General features: G+C 37.3%; 1 protein-coding gene across 1 annotated transcript in view; it reads right to left on the reverse strand.

Annotated features, from left to right (window-relative positions):
* The window catches only part of LOC136877508 (heterogeneous nuclear ribonucleoprotein U-like protein 1), a 242595-nt gene that overhangs the window by 82399 nt on the left and 135588 nt on the right, over positions 1–24608 (reverse strand). Inside the window, exon 11 of the mRNA XM_067151617.2 lies at positions 5910–6000. Within this exon, the coding sequence (XP_067007718.2) occupies positions 5910–6000 (91 nt within the window). The remainder of the gene's footprint in view (positions 1–5909; positions 6001–24608) is intronic.

The following is a 24608-nucleotide window of genomic DNA, read 5'->3' on the forward strand; positions in this document are numbered from 1 at the left end:
GTTTGGATATCCAGAAAATTGAGTATGCCTTTCTCTTCTTCTTCAGCTGTAAATTTTATGTTTGGGTCTAAATTATTCAAAGTATTAAGGATACTGTGACTATCATTTATTTCCTTGTTAATTATGGCATAGGTATCATCAACATAACGAAGCCAGAGATCGAGTCCTTTAATGTGACCTACTATCTGAGTGTGTTCCAAAAAGTCGAGGTAAATGTTAGCTAAAATTCCAGAAGCCGGCGCTCCCATTGGAAGTCCATCTTGCTGATATATTTTATTATTAAAAGAGAAGAAATTGTGGTTCAAAACGAATTCCAAGATAGTAATGAAGTTTTCTATTTCAGGTATACTGATACGTTTGTGAATTAATAAATTCGTCTTTATAATCTCAATGGTGTTCTTAATAGGACAACTTGTAATGCAGATGTTTATGTCCTGCGGTATGAGAAAGAATTGCTATTTGCCGAGGAAACGTTGCGTTAGATTTACATGAGGTGAGTTCTGTGTCACATGGAAGAGTATGTCAAATGAGTGCACATCGTGCAGGTGACCCATTTTAAGGTAAGATCGACATGTATTATGGTAGAATTGTGAATCGTGACAGTTTTATCTGACATTGGTAAATGATATGTAGCGAATACGAGAGAGTTCTTTAACATACGGTTTAACGAGGCTCATGACTAAGTACACATGTGATATTCTTTGGTGCGGTGACATTTCAATATAATACGTATTAATTTCATTCTGTACTGACCATACGAGTTGAGTAGCTCGTACACATGAGAGATATTGAATAATATGAGATAGCTAAAGCACATTGAGCCGCTGGTGGAGGAGTGTGTGGATCGGAAACTACCTGAACAGTTAGATAGATGTTTTATTTCTTTTTAATGCAGAGATCATATGAGTTGAAGTGTTTAAATAACATAATGAATAGGAAAATGGTTAGTTAGGAGCCATATGTCGTAGGCTCTAGGGAAGTATTGTCTTGGCCCGTGAGTTGTTATTTATGCATATTCAAGATGAAGGACCAAATAATCAGAGTTCAGATTTATGAATAGAAATTTTGGAGAGCAGCTTCACGATTTCACACTCACGCAAGAGTTCAATTGGGAGACATATAAGCAAAGACATGAGCGGATTGATATTCGCAATCTGACTTTATATCCCATTTAATTTCTAATACGTTTCAATTTAGCAAACCATCCATTTTTATCACAGTGAATTGACTTAAATGTGGTGAGAATAATTAATATAATTATCGTGACTGTATATACATCAAGTATTTATACGGAGACCGTGATTGCTCAGTGATCTGTCAAACATAATTAGGATAAATTAAAATCACTTCGGAACATGGTTACGAATATAGAAGTAAATAACCGATATGAACTTGAACATTGAATGATAATGAGTGTAAATAATTTAAAGATCATAATTATTTTACTTTTATTTGAGCCAGCGCTGACTCTTAACCCTATACATAAATGTTATTAAGATTATACTACCCAGAATTCACATGAACTTTCATTGAACATTATTTATTCCAATAAATTTTGTTATATTATTCTTTAGGATGTGTCTGTGTTATGAATTCTTTTTGGTAACACCTAGTTTGTAAGTTAGCTAGTAAGCTTAGTAGATATAAGTAACTGATGAATTTGACGAAAGAAAGAGATTCTTTTTGAGGTTTTCGGCCATTGGTCCAATGTGTTGTGTATTATTGATCTTATGTGAATCATATATGTTGCTACAAAGAATAACCGATTATGGACTTATATTCCAGTATTTACATTTCTGTTCGTGTTGTGTATCGTAAATCAGCTGTTTGTATTCGTAGCAATTTGGCACCACCGGCTGACTTCCGGCTAACTGTCAAGTCGAAACTCATAAAAACGGAACTATAAAATACGTCCTAAACAAGTGAGTGTGGTGCAGAAAATGAATCCTGTGGGCAACGTGTTGTCACATAATGCATTCCTGTACACGTGGCTCCCGGTCGCCTGCTCAAGAGAGCGTCGTAAACAAGCAACCTATTTTACTATCAGTTTCGTATGAATCCATTTTAAACAAATGATATAGCAGCTTGAAGGGGTGTACAGTATTAGATTTGCATACAAAATTTTATTCAAATTAAGCCGCGCACTTTTCATCTACAGAAACTTTTATACCTTTTTTGTTGCATGTTTACATGGCCAGCAGCAATAAATGTCTCCTTATTACGCCTTAAATAAACTTAATAACCTAAATAAATACTTTACTGCGAAGAGAAAGTACATTAGAATTAACAATTACCATCATTATTTTTGTACCTTTTCATCATAAGCAATAATTTCTAAAACCACTAAAAATATCAAATGAATTTAGACTGTACATAAAGGTTCAATTAACCATACAACATTAAACAGAAATACATCAATAAATTAATACATATCATAAAAATATAAAATTTCATGTTTTATCTATCATAAAAACAAATAGTTGAGTTTTATTTCAAACTTTACTTTTTCCTACTTGGGTAACTATTCTCTGGAATCAGCCTAAAGTTATTCAAAGCACTTCTGCAATTCTTTATCCACATTATTATTATTATTATTATTATTATTATTATTATTATTATTATGATTATGAGCAAGACAAATAAATTACTCCTTTTCTTGGTAGTTGATAATGAAATATATAACCAGCAACTGATGGCAATATTTTCTGAACTCTGCTAAAACGTCTTCACAATTAATGAATACTGAATTTTTACGACAGCATTGTAATCAAAATTGACTTTCAAGCTATCAGGTCGTGTTACGTACATGCAGTATGTGTTGAAAAGATGTTAAGTACATTAAAAAAACCGGTCATTTTAACATCAGTGGGATCCAAACCCACAACCTCCCGATTGTGCGTAGTTCTGATCCTACTGGTGTCCAGTTGGCCATTTTTTGTTCTGTACGTAATAACATCTCTTCAACATGTAGTACATGTATGTACTACGACCTAATAGGTTGAAAGTCTATTTCGATCTTCACAATTACATTATACGCTGGGCTGAGTGGCTTAAGACAGTTGAGGTACTGACGTTCTGACCCCAACTTGGCAGGTTCGATCCTGACTAAGTCTGGTGGTATTTGAAGGTGCTCGCCTTGTGTCGGTACGTTTACTGGAATGGAAAGGAGCTCCCAGCAGGACTAAATTCTGGCACATTGGCATATCCGAAAGCCGTAAAAGTAGTTAGAGGGACATAAAGGAAATAACATTGTTAATAATTACATTACACAATACATTTTAGTTTATTTGTAACCCAGGTAAACGTACTTAATTCTCTGAACTCTCGTAGTAGAGAAGTAGTACTGAATTTAATATATTTTTTAAAATTTTAATATGGTTAGTTCATTAATGTGTGATGCATCTTTTAATTTCTAGGTAGCATTAGCATTACTGTAACCCAAGTTCCTCCAATACACTTAATTTCCATAAGTGGTCACTGTTAAATATATTTCAACAAAAAAAATTATAACTTGCAACAGCCCTCAACAAGAGTTGATATAAACACCATGTTTATTAAACTAGCAACTCGATGGTTATTTCCAAGACAGGAAATTCTTCACATGGAAGAATATCCACAGTAAATTGAAGCTTAAACTTAGGTGCATAGCTTAGCAGTGCCCATTCCTTGGGTACCCAATTGTATTAAAGAAATCTAGTTTTAACAGCATTTGTACTTGAGTATCTTGCTTCTGGTGAATCTTCTCCCTAAAACTACACATAAAATTTCAAGTATTTAAAACTTATATTAATTGAGGCAGCAGTACACTGCACTTCAACTTTTCTTGTTCCTTATTGGTATGCCTTACCTGAACTAAGGATTGAACCAAAGTTCCCATTATGTTCTATCAATTTCTTCCTCCATCAAATGTCTGCAGTTTTATTATAATACAGCAACAATAACAAAAACTAACCAAGAATTTCCTGGAATTTAACTAGTCTCAATTCCAGAAGAATAAAACTGCTAATACTTGCAGGAACATCAAAGATAACTTGCGTGGAGGATTTCTAACTTAAATCTAACATCACATTATGCAATGTGCAATATAATACACAACAATCAAAATATTAAAAAAAGATATTACTTACAATCTAAAGGAAATAACAAGCATACATAACCACAAGAATGTCCCATACAGGAGTAAATACTTAATAGTAAATATAAGGAAGGAGAAAGTCTTACTTCCTCACAAAAATAATTTGACTTATTAGCCTACATTTCAAAATTCTGTTCTTAAGAGATTCCTGACTCATAACGCTTAGGTACAAGAAATCAGAAATATACAATTTAATTAAAAATAGCTAGTTTTAAATTGTGTAGATCTTGAGATAATGAATAAAACTGTGTATGTTTAAACTCTTGACAAACTATTGTAAATTATGCTCTTTATTATATCAATATATTAGGAATCCATAGTCTAGAGAAGTAAAAAAAATTACACAACTGTCAATTTATTCACACCACGTAGAGCACAGTTTATTCTCTACACACAGCAGATGAAGCTACATGGTATCCTCAATAGATATCCATAACAAAACTATGTAATTCTGTATTGAAATAGAACAGAAATACAACAATTAACCATAGACAAACCATTTAAACATCCACATAAATTGAAAACTGTATGTAGTAATAAATGAAATATAAGACGAACTTAGAAATAAATTTGATTTAAATACCTCTAATATTGCATCTGCTATTGCCGACACACCTTCAAATATAACCAAACAATAATATTTCATAAAATTGAAACAGTTTAGGACTTCAGCAAGTCATGAATTAAAAGAAAATGGTGGTCACTTTAATTTAAATTGTTCATTCAAGTCACCCTAACTGACCTTTTCTAACAGTAAGTCTGAGAAGATCTATCAACATGAAACTTACAGAAGTTTGTAGATCCTTCCGCTTCTAGCTTAGATCAATGAGATCGTGAAAAAACTGGATACACTAAGTGACTTATGGCTTCGTAGGAGTTGCTTAGTAGCTTCAGAGCTATCTCTTTCTTGTAGTTCAATAAAGACTTATTGTTGAACCCCTTATTGGTACATATAAACATGAAGATTCCAAGCCTGAAACTCTTGTGTGATATTCCTATGTTTAGGATAGACATACTAAGGTTCTGATACACCTAACATAAAATAAACTTAGCTTCTAAACACTATTTTTAACACTCACCTTTAAGAAATATTGGCAATCCAGTCTCAGATGTACCAACAAAAACAATGAAAGGTAGCCTTACCTCGATAAACCTGCATCACCAATTCTTTTCTTACCTGGTGAGAAGATTTGTTTTACTTACCATGTCCTGCATAATTAGTTAAAATTCACATTGTATGAAGTCATACTCACCAGCAGTACTCAGAACTACAACTTTATGGACTTTATTTAAGATGATATTAAAGCGAGGGTTCCTGCTAGTGGCACACAGTATTCCAAGTCAGCATTGGCCAAATTACAAAATCTCAGCTTACCATTAATTTTATTCCTATCTGGCTACCCTTACCCTAACTCATTTTTTCTTTTCAACAAAAGTAAAGAAAAAGCCTGGCTGTAAGCAAACACCATCTAATGCAACAATGAAAGGTCTTCCATAAATACAAATGACTGTTCACTTACATTATTACCCACCTTATTATTTATATTCTGAGAATATGAACAAGTAGTAGCATCCGAACATTTCAAATAGGGCTTGCATGTAATTAGCCTGCGGTTAGTGAACGGTTACAAGATCACAGTTTCAAACAAATCCAACAAAATTCATATGGTCTCTTGAAATCGAAACCTCACCCATTGCACAAGTGGCATTTGCCTAGAACCAGACAATAACACAAGAGAAACTGCCAACTGACAGTGAACTGTAAATTAATTACCTGATCCAAAATATAGTTTCTACGTCGACGTGCAGCAATATCCAGTAACTTGGCCAGACACTTCATACACCTATCGATCAGAACATCCCACCTAGTTAAAAAAAAAAAAAAAGCACGAAAAATGAGTAAATAACAATGATACCGCATTTGAATCAACAGCACAACACAGGAAAGTTGGAATATCTCTAAATCTTATAGAGAGAGAGAAAAGAGATAATGATCATAGATTTTATAAGAGATGTTTTTCATTGCAAAATTTACAGATTTCTATCAATGTTCTGTTGTTCCCTATCAAGCTCCATGTATTTATGTTCCACACTATTTAGTTTTTTTTTTTCCCTGCAGTGGAAGCCATTTCGTTTTGGCTTCTACTTAGTTAACCTACAACTTGGATTTTTCATTCTGTCAAAACTAATTTATGACTAAATACAATTTAGAGAATACCTGAAGAAGAAAACTATTAACAACCTTAATTAACTTTTTTCTTTCTTGATTTCTTGTCCTTTCCAACCAGTTAACTGGATTTAATCTAGAATAATATATAAAGGAACAGACCTTGTTTGCATGTAACCAGTAATCTCAGAAACTACTGGACCAATTTTGAAAAATATTTCACGAATTCAAGGATAACATAATTCCACGTAACATTATGTTTCATCCCAAAATATCAAATGGTTCTCCCAAAGTGGCAGAAAAAATAAATCTGAAGGCTTGTCTGTTTGTGTTTCTTCACTTAAAACTACTCAAATTTGGCAAGCTTATAGCCAATACCTTTTATAAAGACAAAAGTCTGATTACAGAAACAGTATTTAGACAATGTTTATGGTTAAACAATGTCCAAATATGGCTGCTCGATGGCAGACATTATTTATCACTGAGACAATGTCTAAAACCGATGTTCAACCGGACATGTTTAAACACTCGTAATCTATAATCTTCATTTCCGTACTGACGAATTGCACAATTAGAAACAGGAAAGGAATTCCACCTATCAATACTTGTTTATTGCACTTATGCTACAGGACTGGTTTCGACCCCTTACATAAGGTCATCTTCAGCTGAACCATACATTCATATTAATGTGATGAAGCTATGATTAAGATTGTATTGTCTAAGGAATGCCAGATGATGATAAACATTTGGTCACATCCAAATGGGGCATGTCGTAACGTGAACTGGCGTATATGTCACTATGTGCAACAATGCAATTGTATGTCTAAAATAGTATGTATGGGTCTAAAGGTCTTAAAAATTAGTTTATAAAACACATCTCTACTTAAAACTAACATATATATGTAAGATGAATACAGTATACACGAACACTTCGTGCATATGAATGTTTGTGTCTTGCGTGTCCAATTCATTTGTTGACTTCTTCGTTCAAGTCTTATTTACATAGTTGTACACTTGGTTGCTGTTCCTGGAGTTTAAATGGTATGATTTGCTTGTAAAATTGTATGAGTAAAAGATTTTGTCCTCATGTATATACACAGAATAAAACACTTTCCAATTTTAAAAGGCTGCCAGACGTATGGATAGAATTAGGCTAAAATACGTTCAGGTCTGCTGTGTGTTGAATCTGTTACCTTATGTTCAAATCATGTTGTCCTGTGACGTCCATAAAATTTGAGTGGCATTGGGTTCAAAGTAGTGGCTCCTTTCCCATTTGTAGCTGTGCAGTGATGTTATATTTATATGTGGAAGATAAGATTGAGCTATGAGTGATATTCGTGTTGGAGGAATGTCCAAGGGTTGTGTGTGCTAATTTGAATATGTGCTTACTGTTGTTGGTGTGGCTGAGTTGTGTTTGATATGTGAGCTTGTTGTGTACTACTTCGTGTTCTTATGCTCATACTAGCTGCTGTGAGGGGAAGGGAAGGAGGGGAGGGGAGGGGAGAGTTGCTGTTGTGGGGGTGGAGCTGGGTGTGTTGTTTTATGTTTTTCTGTCGCGTGTCGTGTTCTGTTTATTAATTATCTTAAGGTACGAGTTTTTCAGGGCAAGAATAACTGTATTGAAGATGATGTTAGTTTTTTCTGCGATTTCATTTCTGTTGTAATTTGGATTGGTATACTGATCTATAGAGCATCCAGCGTTAAGAAAAGACTACAGGTCTTATGGGCTCTTACTTTTATTGGTGTTACCCACTTTAGTCTACCTGTATATAAAAATTATAATGAATTCCTATCAAAATGTATAATTTTTCTTATGAAACAAGCATTGGTTGTGCCATAAAATACTGAAGACGTAAAATCATAATGATATCTTTAAGTTTATCCTTTTAAATATCGTATTTGCGGGTCAGTACACGGAACAGCCGGCCATGCTTGTCGCACAGCGTGCCAAATTTCAGCATGTAGTGCGGAAGTGTGTATAGTACTCAACACGTGTAATAACTCAGCTTAACCACTGCGAATCATCATTGGTGAGGTCAGTGCGGCATGTTTCCCTTTTTGTATGTGTCACTCATTACAGTGATTGCTTATGTAAGGGAGATATTCGGCAGAGTGATCGTCTTCCTGGTGCGCATAGTGTTTTGTTATAAAAACAGTATATTGTGTTTCATTTTTCGTGTATTGCATTGCTTTTGGTTGTGTGTATCGTGTATTGTTTTTGTCTGTTTAGTATTTTATATAATCAATCAGCGAGAATGAGAGACTGTTGTGTGTGTGTGTGTTTGAGTTAAATTGAAATGATATTAGTATTACTTACTCGCTCTGTACCCGCTCACGCTGACCCGCTGTTAGGAGAGAGAGTTGCGATCTGTTCGACAGTGCTTGTGTGAGTGGCGCTATTGTTGGCTAGTAGAGGGGGCGGGGAGAGGAGGGGGAAGGGGTGTGGCTTGTTTTGGGTTGGTTGAGGAGTGGAGGGGGTATGTGAGAGAGGGGATCTGTTATGTTTTAACTGCATCGATGTGTTCGGTGTATCTGGTGTTAAAGCTCCGTCCTGTTTGACCAATGTAGCTTGCTGCTCAAGTTTGGCACTGTACTCTGTAGATACCTGATTTGCCATATTTGTCCGTTTTATTCACGGTCCCTGGATTGTGGAAATGGAAACTATTGTTGTTGGTTGTTTTGAATGCTATTTTTACCCCGAGTTTTTTAAATAGGTCAGTTATTTGGTAAACAGAATCGTTGTTGGGTAAAAACTGAAAAACTGTCCTTTTGTTTCTTTTCTTTAATGAGAGTAGAGTTAGGTTTGTTTTGGATTTTAGATATAATTTGGTCGATGAACCGTATGTTGTACGCATTAGAAAGAGCAATTGTCCTGATGGTGTCTAGTTCTTTTTTTTTTTAGGTTGGAGCCAGATAATGGAATATTAAAAGCCCTATGGACTAAGCTATAGCAGGCTGCTTTTTTTTTTATGGGAGCTAGGGTGGATTGAGTGTTGTTTTATGGTGTTGATAGTTTGTGTAGGTTTCCTGTAAATGTCGTAAGTGAGGGAGTGTTGATCTGTTGTGACTGTTAGGTCTAGAAAGTTCAGAGAACGGTTGGACCCTGTTTCTACTGTGAACTGTATATCGGGGTTCACTTTGTTCAACTCCTCAAGAATGGTTAGGCTGTTGGTGTGTCTACCATCTAAAATTGTGAAGGTTCCATCGACAAACCTGGTCCAGGAAAAAAATTGTTTTATTTTGCTGATGTGTGTATGTTCTAGGCGGTCTAGATAAATGTCTGCCATGATGCCCAATGCAGGGGATCCCATTGGAAGGCCGTTTTGTTGATATATTATTCCGTCAAAAACAAAATAATTATTGTTAAATGTAAACTTAACCAGACAGATGAATTCTTCTATTTCAAGTTTACTCAGTTTGCTGTGTTGGTGTAAGTTACATTGTATGATGGAAACTGTCTCGTTTAATGGAATGCTCGGGTACATATTCTTTATGTCGAAAGATACTAGTGAATGGCAAGACTGAATTTTATGGTTTATTTAGCGTATGGCTCATACAATCAAGCCGAGTTCAGATATAAATTATATACATATTTACATTACAAGAAAACAATGAACAAGAAAAGGCTCCCTACAACTGAATGTCAAGATCACTGATCCACTGTATTGCTTCTGGAGTTGCCATCAGGAAATCCACTTTGCTGTCTGTGTATGCCTGCGTTTCACACTCTCTGACAATATGATGTGTGGTTTGTAGTGCAGCTCCACAGTCACACGCGGGTGTCGGCAACTTGTTCCATTTAAACAGCACGTCTCTCCATCTGCCATGGCCTGTTCTTATTCTGTTCAGAGCAGACCATGTTTTACGTGGTAGTTGGAAGTTTGGCATTCAAGAACATACTGTGCAGGTGCGTCTCTGTTACTGCTTCCCACCGTCTTTTCCACTCTGTAGTTGGGTTGTAGCTTCTAGCAACCATGTCTAAGGCGTTACGTAAAGTTGGATGACGTGAACGTAATCTGTTTTGGTTGATAGTTCGTAGATCTTCATGTACAGGTAGATCGGGGTTCCTTAAGATTTTATTGAATTCCTTGATAAGAACGGTGGATCTGCGTAAATCAGATGGCATTATTCCAGATAAAAGCGGGAGCCAATGAGTTGGTGTAGATCGAATTGTGCCAGTTATTATGCACATAGTGGAATTCAATTCAGTATCAATGAGTTTTGTGTGATGACTGAAGACCGATCTCCTGACAATTACATACAATGACATATCAAACATGTCTCAACAGCTCTTTTAAGAGCTCCCTAACAAGAATTATGAGGTTTTTGGCGTTGTTGCAAAATTCTATTTGGTTTTTAATGGAAGTTTTTGCTTGAAGGACATAGTGTTTCTTACAGAATTTTTGATGAATTGGGCTAGTTTGTCAGTAGGGCTGGGTCTGAAATTAATTATTGGTCTTATTGGGGTGTTTTCTTTATGGATTTTGGGGAGTGCTCTTACTGTTGGAAGTTTGGGGTTCATGTTTATTAATTTACTGGCATCTTGTTCACTGAGGATAAATGAAGTGTTCTTAAGCAAGAGTTTCAAATTTTTCTGGATTCTTTGGATGGGGTCTTTTTTGATTGTTTTGTAACTTCCTTCTTGAGAAAAGTTAGTGGTTTTTTGAATGTAGTCTTCTTTGTCTAATATGACGGGGGTATTACCTTTGTCCGCTTGTGTAACCATTAGATTGCTAGATTTTATCTTCTCTTTTAATTGTTTGATTTGTTGCTGATGGTTGGTGCTATTGTTGAGTTTGTTGTTTTTTTGGTTGTTAATCAGTTTCGTTAATCTTTTTCTGGCCTCATATCTGATTTCTTCTTGATGTTGAGTGGGGATTTTACTGATCGTGTGTTCAGTTTCTGTAACTAGGGTGTTTAATTCATCATTATATGGACTGCAGACTCCAACTGAATTTCGGTCCTCTGCTTAAAATTTCAATTTCAGTTCCATTAAAGGTTTAGAAAAATTTACGATTGGTGGGTTGAAATTATGTTCCTTGGGTATCTTGTTGTCAGTGTCCGAGTCTGGTGTGGTACCTCTTTTGTTCAATTTGGGTGATATGGAGCGATTGATATTAACATTTGCTTTTTTGAGGTTATCGACTTTCTTGTTTTGATTACTTAGTTTCCTAGCGGCGATGTTTTTGGTTACGTAAAGTGGAGTGTCTTAGAAAATCGTACCAATAAGTTGGGGGAAGGTTGTGAGCTAAGTGAGCCTCGTAGAGTTGAGTGTTCAAAAATGTTTCTCCTGTACAGGAATTTGATTTCTTCTTTTAGCCAAATATTGTGGTTTTTTTTTTTTTTTTTTTTTTTTTTTTTTGGAGTTTTGTGTATGGAATGGTGACCTATGTTTTGGGTTGTAGGCCTTTAAAAATCTAGGAGTTAAGAAGGCATTCTTTCAAAAAGGCAATATCTCTGTTGATGATCGTTATCTTTTTTCTCAGATTCAAATATTTGTAAGCGTATTTGTGTGCCTGGTTGGCCGCACTATCGTAGGTTATGATCATTTCCGTGTTGACGTTTAACTAATGCATTGCATTTCAAAGTAATGTCTTGCAACCCTTTGATGTTTTCCCAGGCTATCACCTTTAAATTTTCTTATTATGATGATTGTTATCAGATTCCCCCTGAATTAATTTTAAACAGGAACTGATGATGACTCCAAGGAATTCGAAACCGGTCTTCTTATAATTTAATGTATTTTACAGTGTGTTGAAAGGTGGAACATCCCTCGAACTCTGTCTTATTAGTTAAACGTCAACACAGAAATGAAGATCATAACCTACGACACCAACTTTATGATGAAATTTATTTTATGTAACCAACATATCGGTCAAAGGAAGCACAAATGTGGAGCCCAAAATAGTAGCAAACGATAAGTTTTTCAACTGTTACACTCACAGTCATCCTCCGATGGCGGTACTTCCTCTATGTTTTGTAAAGACTTGAGTGAAGTTTTGGTTTCTTCCAACATTCCACTCTGGAAATTGAACAAAATTAAACAGAGATTTCTTAGACGGACTGTGTAATTCCGGACGAGTCTACTCTGAGAAAGAACTGTGTATCCCAATGCTATGACAACACAATACAGAATATCGGAAGAAGTCTGCAGAAACAAAATATTTGTTGCAATCGATGAAACCAGTGTTGTAGGGCCGTTACATTGCCAATCTTATCGTGGGTACATTAGAAGTAGATAGGCCTGGAAAAATACTTTTGCTCACTACCAAAGTTTTGCAGTCAGTGAACCATTCTACAATATGTTGCCTCTTTGATAAACCAATGGGACTACTATGGCCTGAGGGTGTAAGGTATGATGTTCTGCTCTTTGTGACTGATGCAGCGTCTTACAAAGTTAAAACTGCCAATGCAATCAAAGCATTTTTACTTAAAAATGGTACATGTAAACTGTCTGTAGCTCACGCTCTTCACAGAGTGGCCGAGGAAGGCAGATAAAATTTTCCTGAAGCTTCTGTCTCTAATTAAGAAGGGAACTTTTCAGATCCCAAGCACCCAACATTCCATTATCACTGCGGCCTTGCATCACAAGGTGAAGTATGTGGATTGACGCCTGTATTTACTATTGTCACCACTTTCAGACAGTGAAGCATGGAATTGAATCTTTCGACGTACAGGAAGCCAAGGCCATTCAGATGTCTCAAGAATTGTTTTTGGATATGCAGAGCGAAAATTAGCGTGCATCAAAGCAAATTTCAGTTCCTTGTCGTCAATTATTACGAGTCTTCAGGAGAGAGGCATGGCTCTAGAAAAAATGATGAATGTAGTCAGAACAGCCACAGACGAATTAAAATGCATTCATGGCAATTCTGGTGTGGCAGTGTCAGACAAACTGAAACGTGTTCTTGACAAGAACTCTGGTTTTAATGTTTTGTGCACCATCTCTCTGCTTTTGGCACATGAAGATTTCAGCATTATTGACACTGAAGAACTTGCACCCAATGATTTAGTGCACTTCAAGTATGCTCCAATGGCATCCATAGACATTGAAAGGAGCTTTTCAAAGTACAAAAACGTGCTGGTCGACAACAGTCGTTCTTTTTCCTTTGAGAATCTACGAAATGTCACAGTCATCTACTGCAACACAGAGTGAGGCAAGCCTGTATAGCCTGTCATGTATTTTAAGTGCACATTTTTCTTATTACCTCTAATCCGATAAAGAATTCGACTACTCAACGGCCAAATTAACTCTTTCTTGTTCTTCAGATGTTGCAGCCTTAAAGTTCCCGAGTGCCAAACAATAGACTGAAATAATAACCAGTATTTGTGTGCAAATAATTCATATTTTTTAATACTGGGTACCAATTAAAATCATCTCAACATACAATGACGTACGTTTACATTTTTGTGTGTGATGAAATTATGTCAGTTTCATTCAAATTTTAGGTCAATTTTTAAGTTTTCGAGTCATTTTTAAGGGATATTTGCAGCTATTTTATAGGTCATTTTTTAAAGATTTTTAGGTCATCAAAATCTGTGCCCTGGTTATCACAAAGGCCCAGATGTTTATGATATGTCATCTTTTTACTGAGCTGTCTAAAACAATGCTGAAGTACATAGAAACTCCCGCCGGGCCAACCCATCTTCAAATATGTCATTTTTATTTTGCACTTTCTGCTATTTTTCCATTTTAACACATTGCGGACCGGTCCCGAGAAAACTCGTGTTTGCCTAGCCGAGCGTTGCGGACCGGTCCCGAGTTATCTCGTGTTAGCAGCAGAGCCAGCAGACTGAACTTCAGTGCCATCTTTTGAGATATACGGGAACTATTTGGAGGTCAAGGGTGATAGAACTCTGTTACGTATGGTTCTACACAATCGATAGTCGCATTTGTTTTCGAGTATTCTTCACATCGTAGATTTTCTTTGCATTTCTTGACAACATGTTTACAAAGTTCGAAGAGCCATGCAAGATGGCAGCGCCTAGCGATCGCACGTGTTTACACAAAGATGAAATTATTCGCGAATTATGTGCTGATACAGGCTCCGAATATTAAGTGATGCTGAGTATTTAGAGTTCGACGATGAAATATCTTCTAACGGAAATGTTTCAAGTGATGACGAGGCAAGGTGTGGAACTCACGTAGCGCAGAACAAGTCGTACATTTGTGTTACGGGTGTAAATATTCTAAATATTGTAAATAATGCAGTGTTTTCTGACGACTGGGTTATGGACAACAGTGAACCTAGGTTAGAGGATTTTGAAGGTGCTCCTGGTATAAAGGTATGGCCTAATGAATCTGGAAACATAGGACAAGTAGCAGGACTTATGTTTGGTGAGGAATTTTTTCAGTATGTAGCTGAAAAGACAAACTTACACTATGAGCAGAAATCACATTCTCATAACTTATCCCCTAAAACACTAAAGTGGACTAATGTCACTAGCAGGGAAATTAAAAAAATAATCCTCTGTGTATATTGATACGGCAGGTGAAGAAATCATGTCCGAAAGATTACTGGCCAACCGATCCCCTAATAAAAAGACCAATATTTCCGAAAACTATAAGCCGAAATAGATTTCAAGAAATACCCTGCATTTCGACAACTATTCAGGAAGGCCAATAGAAAAATACACAATAGTCCTTCAAAAGCTATTGAAGTTCTGACAGTTTATTTGTATGCATGCACTCCAGCTTAGAGGTAGTTAGAAAGTGGCCGGGAACAGGGCTGTGCATGGGGCGAATGGCACCCGGTCCGCAATGTGTTAAGACCATTTCTTAAGTTTGGTTGATTTTTTGGTCATATTTTAGAGAAATCTGCCTTTTAAGGTAATTTTTGTTTTCAATTTAGGGCCGGTTCTACCTCCTACTGGTAAAGTAGCATGTAACTTGCTCCCAGAGTAAAAGGATGTTTCCATTAGACCAGTCCCAGGTAGTGCTATCGGTAGCATAAATCGTAGTTACCCGGCGTGTAATTTATCGGCCACTTCGAGGGCCCAATAAGATTTTACCTGCCGGGCAAGTTTTGAGAGTCGAACGTTATTAGCTGTATTTCTGGTGACATACAACTTAAATTAGCCTAGTATACTGAAAAAAGCATGACACTGTAACAGCGATCGATATTGTATTGCAGGATTTTGAACATTAATGCTTCCCTTGAGTTGCAACGGTTACACCAGCCTCTCTCATTGGTAACGTAGGGAACACATTTTATACGTCAAGCATTCACAAACAAACCCTAAAAGAATATGAAAACAAAACCTATTTGGAAATCACTTCAAATGGGTTTTAATTTTCTACTTTTTCAGTTTTCAGACGCTACGTGTAACTAAGTGTATGTATCCAACTTACCCCAAATGTTCTCGTAGCTCAATGGCTAACACGTTAGCTTCGTAATAGGAGGTATGCACGTTCGAGTCTTCATTATGACGAATCTTTTTTACTTTCATTATCAGCATTGTATTAATCTGTGTGCCTCTTTTCATACGTTCTTTTGTTAGTAATATATTTCATTGAAATGTTTAATCACAATATTATGTCTGCTAGGAAAATTCTTTGTGTGTGTGCTACTTAGAGAAAGTGATGTTATGATTAATATATCATATAGGACTGTGGCCCAGGTAGCAGATTCTGTATCAGTTGTTTATATAGGTAGTCTTCTTGTAAATGATTTCGAAGAAATTGGAAACTAATCCATTCCCGAATTCCTCTTCTTATGAATGGATATTTAGCCCGATTAGTTCTTTATATTTACAGTAGGCCTACCTTCCAACTTTATCTTCATAAAGTTAAACATTATAATGAAATTCATTAACAATAAATGGAAAGCTGTGGAACTAAACAAAGTCAAAGGGCTAGTTGCAAATAGAGCATCGAGGAGATACTTAATCAATTCACAGAAGCCTGCAGATAGAATGCTCAAAGTCCAGAAGGAAGATGTGTGCGTGCGTGTGGGTATATATACGTATATGGAAGCGCGTAAATGAGAGTTAAGAACGACAGGGAGCGAAAATACATTTTAAAATGTAAATTAGAAAGACGACGAAAACCTGCGGACCTTCTATTACGGAGCGAGTGACTTGACCAATCTACGAGGACGGTTTGAAAAGTTCTCGGAATCACCGCTAGATGTCAGTGCTAGAGCAATGAGGTTCCCGCGCAATAATCACACATCCTTAGCGAGTGAACATGTGGCGCATCAGTGCTCTAGCTGCAGAGGAGTGTGGTAGTGACGACTCTTTGTTGTTGTTCCCGCGTAGTGATTTGTGACAATGGAAAAAACTGAGATTCGAGCAGAAAGGTATGAAAAAGCAAAGGAAATTCATGCCGACTTTCAGAACACACTGAGGGACTCTGCTCCATTTTCAACTGTTGCCAAGTGGACCAGCGAGTTTAAATTTGGTCGGGAGAGCTTGGATGATGATCCGCGTAGTGGACGGCCAAAAAGTGTTACGACCTCAGAAGTTATCGCAAAAGTGCATAAAATGGTCATGAAGACGCGTCGGCTGAAAGTGCGGGAGATTGCTGAAGCTGTAGGGATGTCTTCTGAATGGGTATGTTATATTTTAACAGAAGAATTGGGTATGAAAAAATTATCTGCAAGATGGATGCCGCGGCTCTTGACATTGGACAATAAACGCACCAGATTGGAAATGTCCAAACAAAGTCTGGCCCGTTTTCAGTGCAACCAACAAGATTTTTTGCGCCAGTTTGTGCCTACAGATGAAACTTGGGTCCACTACTATACCCCAGAGACAAAACAGCAGTCAAAGCAGTGGAAACATGCTGATTCACCACCACCAAAGAAAGCAAAGGCAGTGCGCTCGGCCGGAAAGGTCATGGCCTCAGTTTTCTGGAATGCAAAAGGCATTCTGCTGATAGATTATCTTCCTACTAGCCAAACAATTATGGGGCAATACTATGCAAACCTCCTAGACCAACTACAGGAAAAGATATGCGAAACAAGGCCTGGTTTGGCAAGGAAAAAGGTCATTTTTCATCAGGACAACGCTCCGCCGCACACAAGTGTTATTGCCATGGCAAAACTTCATGAACTGGGGTACGATTTGTTGCCACATCCACCTTATTCACCTGATTTGGCACCATCAGACTTTCATCTATTCCCCACGCTTAAAATTTTCCTCGGTGGACGGAGATTTTCTACAACGGAAGAACCGACAGCTGAACTGGTGAGGTATTTTGCAGGCCTGGAGGAATATCATTTTCAAGATGGGATCAAGGCATTGGAACATCGCTGGACCAAATGCATTAGTCTACAGGGAGACTATGTTGAAAAATAAAAGCAGTTCCGAGGTAAGATACTTAATTCTAGTACATTCCGAGAACTTTTCAAACCACATACGTACTACAAGAACACTTTCCAAAAACGCTTCCTTACGTGACAGATTATAACTGGCATAAGAAAATGTAATCGAGATTTTAATCCCAATTAGGTATTGATTTTGAAGCTCATAGATTAAAAACATGAAAGCTTGACATAAATCGTTGTCCATAACACTTAAGACTTCCCTTAATAAGCTTTTTGGTGATAATCAGCAATGTCAGCACAGGAAAATAAGACAATCGAAATGAGCTTCATGCATCTGACTATAGACAACACCACACTCAAAAGCAAGAAGTTGCTGAAAATCAGTCTAGCCAACTCCGTATATCGGTGTCTAGCTCCGGATAGCTACCTAGCGCTTGCACGGAGGTGGCTGCATACAATCCAAACTACCAGCTGATTTACATCCCCAGACAGTTTACCTCCCGAGCAGTTGCCAGCCACTTTACCAGTAGATGGTCGAACCGGCCCTTAGTCATGTCACAGCTTTATATGACGGAGTTACATCTCTCAGAGTTAAGAACAAGCTAGTAGCTGATGCAAGATAATTTAAAATATTGAAATAAAATGTTTCAGTATTGCTATTAGTAAAAAAAAAAAAAAAAAAAAAAGAAAATCTTGGATGCAGAAGGTTATGTTACCTGCTCTACTGACCAAAGGGGAAGGGGTGGATATTCTTGTCTCAGTTCCACATAGTTCACGACGAGAGATATTAGTTCATTGCCACCTTAAGAATGCCTAAAATAAAACGTGTGTGCCAGTGAATTTAAAACGACTAGTATCTGAATTTGGTGACAATATGTTTTCTCCAGATGGAAGCATATTGTTTTGCAAACTGTGTGGAACTAAAGTAGATGCTGAAAGAAGATTTACTGTACCGCAACAAATCGGTAGCGATAAACACATTCGTAATCGAAACAGACTTTCAACGTATTAGGTCGTGTTACGTACATGTAGTACGTGTTGAAGAGATGTTAAGTACAGAACAAAAATGGCCAGCCGGACACCAGTGGGAACCGAACCCACAACCTCCCGATTTCGCATCGGTTGCTCTTCAACACGTACTACATGTACGTAACACGACCTAATACGTTGAAAGTCTGTTTTGATTACAATGCGGTCGTGAAAATTCAATATTCACAAACACATTCGTGATCTTCAGCTTGTTTTAAATAAACCTGGAACTCGGCGCTTACTGCCTTCAGTTGCTTCGACTTCTGGCAAGTCCTCACAGTTCAGTAAAGAATTGTGTGATGTGTTTGTATCTGCGAACATTCCGCTGTAAAAACCCAACAGCCCGAAATGATGTGGGTTTTTGGAAAAATATACGGATCATTAAATACCATTTTATTATTTATAAGTTTTATAAAATCATCCACAAAATAAAATCCCAACCTAAAACTAAATTAATCAAAACAGCCAAACCGAAAAAAGATTATGTTCTATTTACCTTCAACAACACCAATATATATACTATAACTAATATCTTTAAGAAGCACAACCTGAAAATAGCATTCAAAACCACACACAACAGCACCAACACTATACACAACACCAATACAGTCAATAATAAGTACAACCAATCAGGTGTCTACCGCATCAAGTGTAACAACTGTGACACAAGCTACATTGGACGTATAGGTAGAAACTTCACCGTCCGTTATAATGAACATGTAAATGCAGTAAAGCACAACCATTTCTCATCAATAGGCCAACATGTAGAAGAGTCTAAGCACAACTTCACAGACATCAATAATGACATGATGATATTAAACATAAACTCTAAGGGCCCCCCTGCTCAACATAACCGAAGATTTCTTTATTACTTTGGATCAATATGCTAACCCCAATCATAACATTAACGACATTACAGAGAAAACCAGTATCATTTTTGACAAAGTCATTCCTGCAATAAAAAACGACTATCTCAAATTAGTAAACAAACGTCATAACAAACCAACGAATCACAAACCTAACCCCGCCCCTACCTTCACAATAGCCACTCCTCCATCCCCTCCACCAACATCCATCCACACAGCTCACATGAGCCCCAGACGTACTCGCAGCAGAGCACAACAAATATCCAAACGTATCGGTACACAACCTCCACAGCAACAACAGTAAGTACATTTTTCATTACACACATACATCCAGGCATTCCTTCATACATACGCGATACTCATATTAGCTTTTCTTTACAGATAACGACCATATAACGTACATAGACGAGAGAAGTGTCACCACCAACTACTCTGATATTAAAACCTATCTTGCTACATCAACTCAATTTTCAAATTTTTACTGACAAGAGTTCTCATAACATATCAATGCAAAGTATACCAACTATAGAACATTCTCGATATTCAACTTAATCAACACAAGAACTACAAGAGGATTGAAGGATGAATGCAACGCAACATGAACTCAAATTTTAATAGACGTTTTTAAAATATACCATGTTTTAATGTGTTTAATGTGCTATATATTTTTAGTGTCTTATGATGTGGCATATATATTTTAATGTGTTTATGTACTCATGTCCATGCTCAATCAATAGGTTTTAGTTTATTCTAACCATCACTACTTTTAATTAGAGCCATTTTAACGCAACATACTGCAATATATTTTACTTCCATTTTTTATCAGACATCCGGATGCTCTTAAGTAACTTCTTTGTAATTCATCTAATGACTGTAAATTTGTGTGCTAGCTGATGATGGCCAAGATAGGTCGAAACCGGTACTAGTGTAGTAATTCATCCACAATAAATGTATTGATCGGTGGAACATTTTTCTTATCTATTTCATTAAATACCAGACTAATCAACTTTACGTAAGAATTATTTGTAGTGTTATGAAGACACATCAAACAAAATAAGATCTGAAACTCGTGGGAAGAAGATATGGGTGTCAATCGACGAAACTTCAAATGCTATGGTGCGTTATATAGCCAATGTTGTGATCGGAACTTTAGAAGTGCATACACCTAGTGAAATATTTTTATTGGATCCGTGGTAGAGTGTCGGCTTCTGGATCCCAAGTTAGCGGGTTCGAACCCGGCAGAGGTAGTCGGATTTTTGAAGGGCGGAAAAAAGTCCATTCGACACTCCATGTCGTACGATGTCGGCATGTAAAAGATCTCTGGTGATACATTTGGTATTTACCCGACAAAATTAATTCAATCTCAGCCATAGCCGCCCAAGAGAGATCCGGTTTACTCCGCTGATCCGGTTTACTCTAGGTACGCTAGATGGCAGAGTAAACCGGAACGTCGAAATTGACGAGCAGACAGCCAGATGGCGTCAAATCGAAATGTCTGCAAAACGGTAGCTGAGGCCATACGATTATTATTATTATTATTATTATTATTATTATTATTATTATTATTATTATTATTATTATTGACTACCGAAGTGTCAGAAAACCCCAATTATTCTACCATATCAAAACTGATAGTGCTATGTTTCTCCTGTGGCCTGAGGGCATCAAGGTCTAGTGGGAAGCGGTACAGGTACAGCATTTGCCTAGTGTGAAAATGGGAAACCACGCAAAACCATCTTCAGGGCTGTCGACAGTGGGGTTCAAACCTACAATCTCCCGAATACTGGATACTGGCTGCACTTAAGCGACTGCAGCTATCGAGCTCGGTGGCATCAAACATGAAGATGTACGTTTGTTTTTAACTGATGTTGCACAGTATATGGTAAGAGCAGCTAATTCAGTGATGGCTCTCTATTCTAAAATGGTCCATGTTATATGCCTTGCCCATGGACTGCACAGAGTTTGTGAAGAAGTAAGGGCTTCTTACCCCAGTGTAGACAGACTTATAGCAAACTTTAAGAAAGTTTTTTTAAAAGCACCCTTGTGAGTCACACGTTTCAGAGCTGAAGCTCCAGACATTGCATTACTTCCATAACCTATCATAACACGCTGGGGCACGTGGTTAAACGCATGTATGTCTTACTGTGAAAACTTCAAGTTAGTTAAGGAAATAGTCCAGAGTTTTCACAGTGAAGAAGCTGCAGCAATAAAAAATGCCCAGGACATGCTATCTGAACCAAACATTGAAGGTAGTCTGGCATTCATAAAATCAAATTTCGCCTTATTGACAGCAACAATCACATCGCTGGAGAAAACGTGTGAAGAAATGATTGATTCCATTTCCTCAATCAACTGGGTGAGAACTAGTATTAGCAACAATCGTGGCGAAATTGCTGCGGGTATTGCAACAAAACTGAAAAAAGTGCTGGACAAAAACACCGGGTATAAATCATTACGCAAAATCTCAATCTTTCTGGTGAAAACTAGTGTGTGGATGGGACTGAGGAGGATTTAGCACTTCCTCACTTCAAGTACGCTCCGATCACATCAGTTGATGTTGAATGCAGCTTTTCCAGATATAAAAACTTGTTGGCTGATAACCGCAGATCATTTACATTTGACATCAGAATGACATTCGTAGTGCAGTGAAACTCAGACTAAAGTGAACATAAACCTTTTGGAAGGGCTAGAAATGTATTTTGATTGACTTTTCAGTTTGAGCTTAAGACGTCATTTTTAGAAATATTGGCGAGTTTATTATTTTAAGATAATTTTCTCCATTTTATAGTGCATTTTTCGAATTTTTAGGTCATTTATTAGTCATTTTTGAAAATTTTAAGTGCACGTTAAAACTTTTTAACAGCATCAACATCCGGGCCCTAGTTTTCACATTACTGCCACATGGGCTGAAGATCAGGGAGATACGCATTGCTGCACTGTGAGGGCGAACATTGTAAGTTAATGCGTATCACAGCGCACATATTGGCTGTCGTCTCACTGCATGTTACCATGGCCGACTAAATAATAACAGTGGGATGTCAGAGTGTTTTATGGAACAACAAATGGCCAAATTAATCCGAACTTGCAGAAAGTGATCATGTATAAAAATTTACAAGAAAAACAGTTCGTACGAAATGGCAACAGTACAATAATTGCAAATACGATAAAAGAGAAACACTGGTTCACTAGATACCCTACCATTTCACAACAGAGGCATCATAGTAATTTATCTATTAAAACAGCAGTAGCGGTTGTTGTAGTAGTAGTAGTAGTAGTAGTAGTAGTAGTAGTAGTGGTAACGAGATTAATGTTCATGTACACATCCAACAATGCTGTCTTCAGAAAAATATCTTTGGCCTATTTCTAACATATGTTAACGTAGGTTAAGGGAGGCGATTTATTTTAAATTAATTTTAAACATACCCATATTTTCTACGGAAGGCCTAGGTAACAATTTTTCATTATTTTTGTTTCTGCAAAATGTAAGCATATTTCAGCTATTATTTATACAGTTTACTCAGAACAGGACACTCCACGTACTGGTCAACTCTGTGAATGCTCTCGACCTCGCACCCCAAATACGAGGAAAGAGACATACATGAGGGAGAAGAGATAAGAGGAACATTTTCTGGTAAAAAGGCATAGGGTTGATTTTGGGCCAATTGCAATTCCTAATTTTTAAACCATATGAAGGCTATCAAAAATTTTGCACTAAGAGAAAAAACAGAATCTCCTGAAGTTATCAATAAATGATTATTTACAGGGTGTGTCTGTTAATAATATGATCATGTCCACCTCTATTATGTAACTGTTAGCGCTACTAGCTGCTTTCATCGGGGGCCAGGGCTTGATTCTTGATACTGCCAGAAATTTAAGATTGGCACGAGGGCTGGTATGTGGTTAAAACAGTACATGCAGCCTCATTTGGGGTGTGATAGAAGAGAGCTGTTTTGGGACGAGAACAATAATTTACGTTTGTAAAATACGGTATTTCTGTGAGCTACTGATATTGGGGAATGGAGACCTATTTCTGCAATTAAATTTGCCTGCTGCCTTCTCAAATCCATTCCGTGAGGTTAGGATGGAGGACTATAAAATTTCAAACTTTATTCTGTAGTACAGTACGATAGATTATTATTGGTATACTGGCTATTATTAAGAAAGACTACACTATGGTAACAGAATACAATCCAGATCTATAAGGGGCAGTCAAACGAAAACTGAGCACCTGCTACAACATGAGCATGGAATGGTTTTATTCGAAAGTAATTACCAAAAGTGTTAATACATTTATTCCACTGGGAGACGAAATGATCAATTTCAGTTTTGTAGAAAGATGTGGGTTGCTGACCGATCCACTCTTGCACTTCCTCATCCGAATGAAACCGACGTCCACGAATGTCTTTCTTCAGGTTGCCAAAAATGCGAAAAATCACAAGGTGAAAGATCTGGGCTGTTGAAGTGTTTCCAACAAAATCCCTTTGCTTTTGCCAGATTGGAAGTATAACGTAACAGGATGATTCATCTGACAGCATTCCAGGACGTTTTGACTTTATGGCACCTCACAGTTTCTGCAAAGTGTCTTCATACGCTCGAGGAAGTCTACAAGCAGCGGGCACTGCAGTCAAAGGAGGTCTCATGACTTTATTGGAACTTGTGTGAACAGCTTTGGATTTCTGTGGCGGGGGAGAATTGCGATGTTTCCATTGCTGGCTTAGCCGTTTGCTCTCTGGCTCGAAAGGGTAGCACCACGTTTCTTCCTCTCGGTACCACTGCAGATGACTCAGACATGACGCCATTCTGTCAATCTTTTGTCCCTCCATCAGTTGATGTGGAACCCACTGGCACAAAGTTTTCAGAAATGCAAGTGATCTTTGATAATGTCATGCACGGAATCATGGCTAATGCTGACCTGAACACGAATTTCTCCCTATATGATTTGTCAGTTTTCCCAGATAAGGCAAACAATCCATCCTATCACATCAGGAGCAATGGCTCGATGGGGCTATCTTGGGCACACATCGTCTTGCAGTGATGTGCGCTCTTCTCTGAATCTCCTATGCCGCTCATGCACACTCGTCATGAACATGCAGTGTTCACCACACACAGCAGACAAGTTTCGCGTATCCAGCCCCGTCAGCCAC

This window comes from Anabrus simplex, chromosome 7 (genome assembly GCF_040414725.1).
Source record: "Anabrus simplex isolate iqAnaSimp1 chromosome 7, ASM4041472v1, whole genome shotgun sequence".
NCBI lineage: Eukaryota > Metazoa > Arthropoda > Insecta > Orthoptera > Tettigoniidae > Anabrus > Anabrus simplex.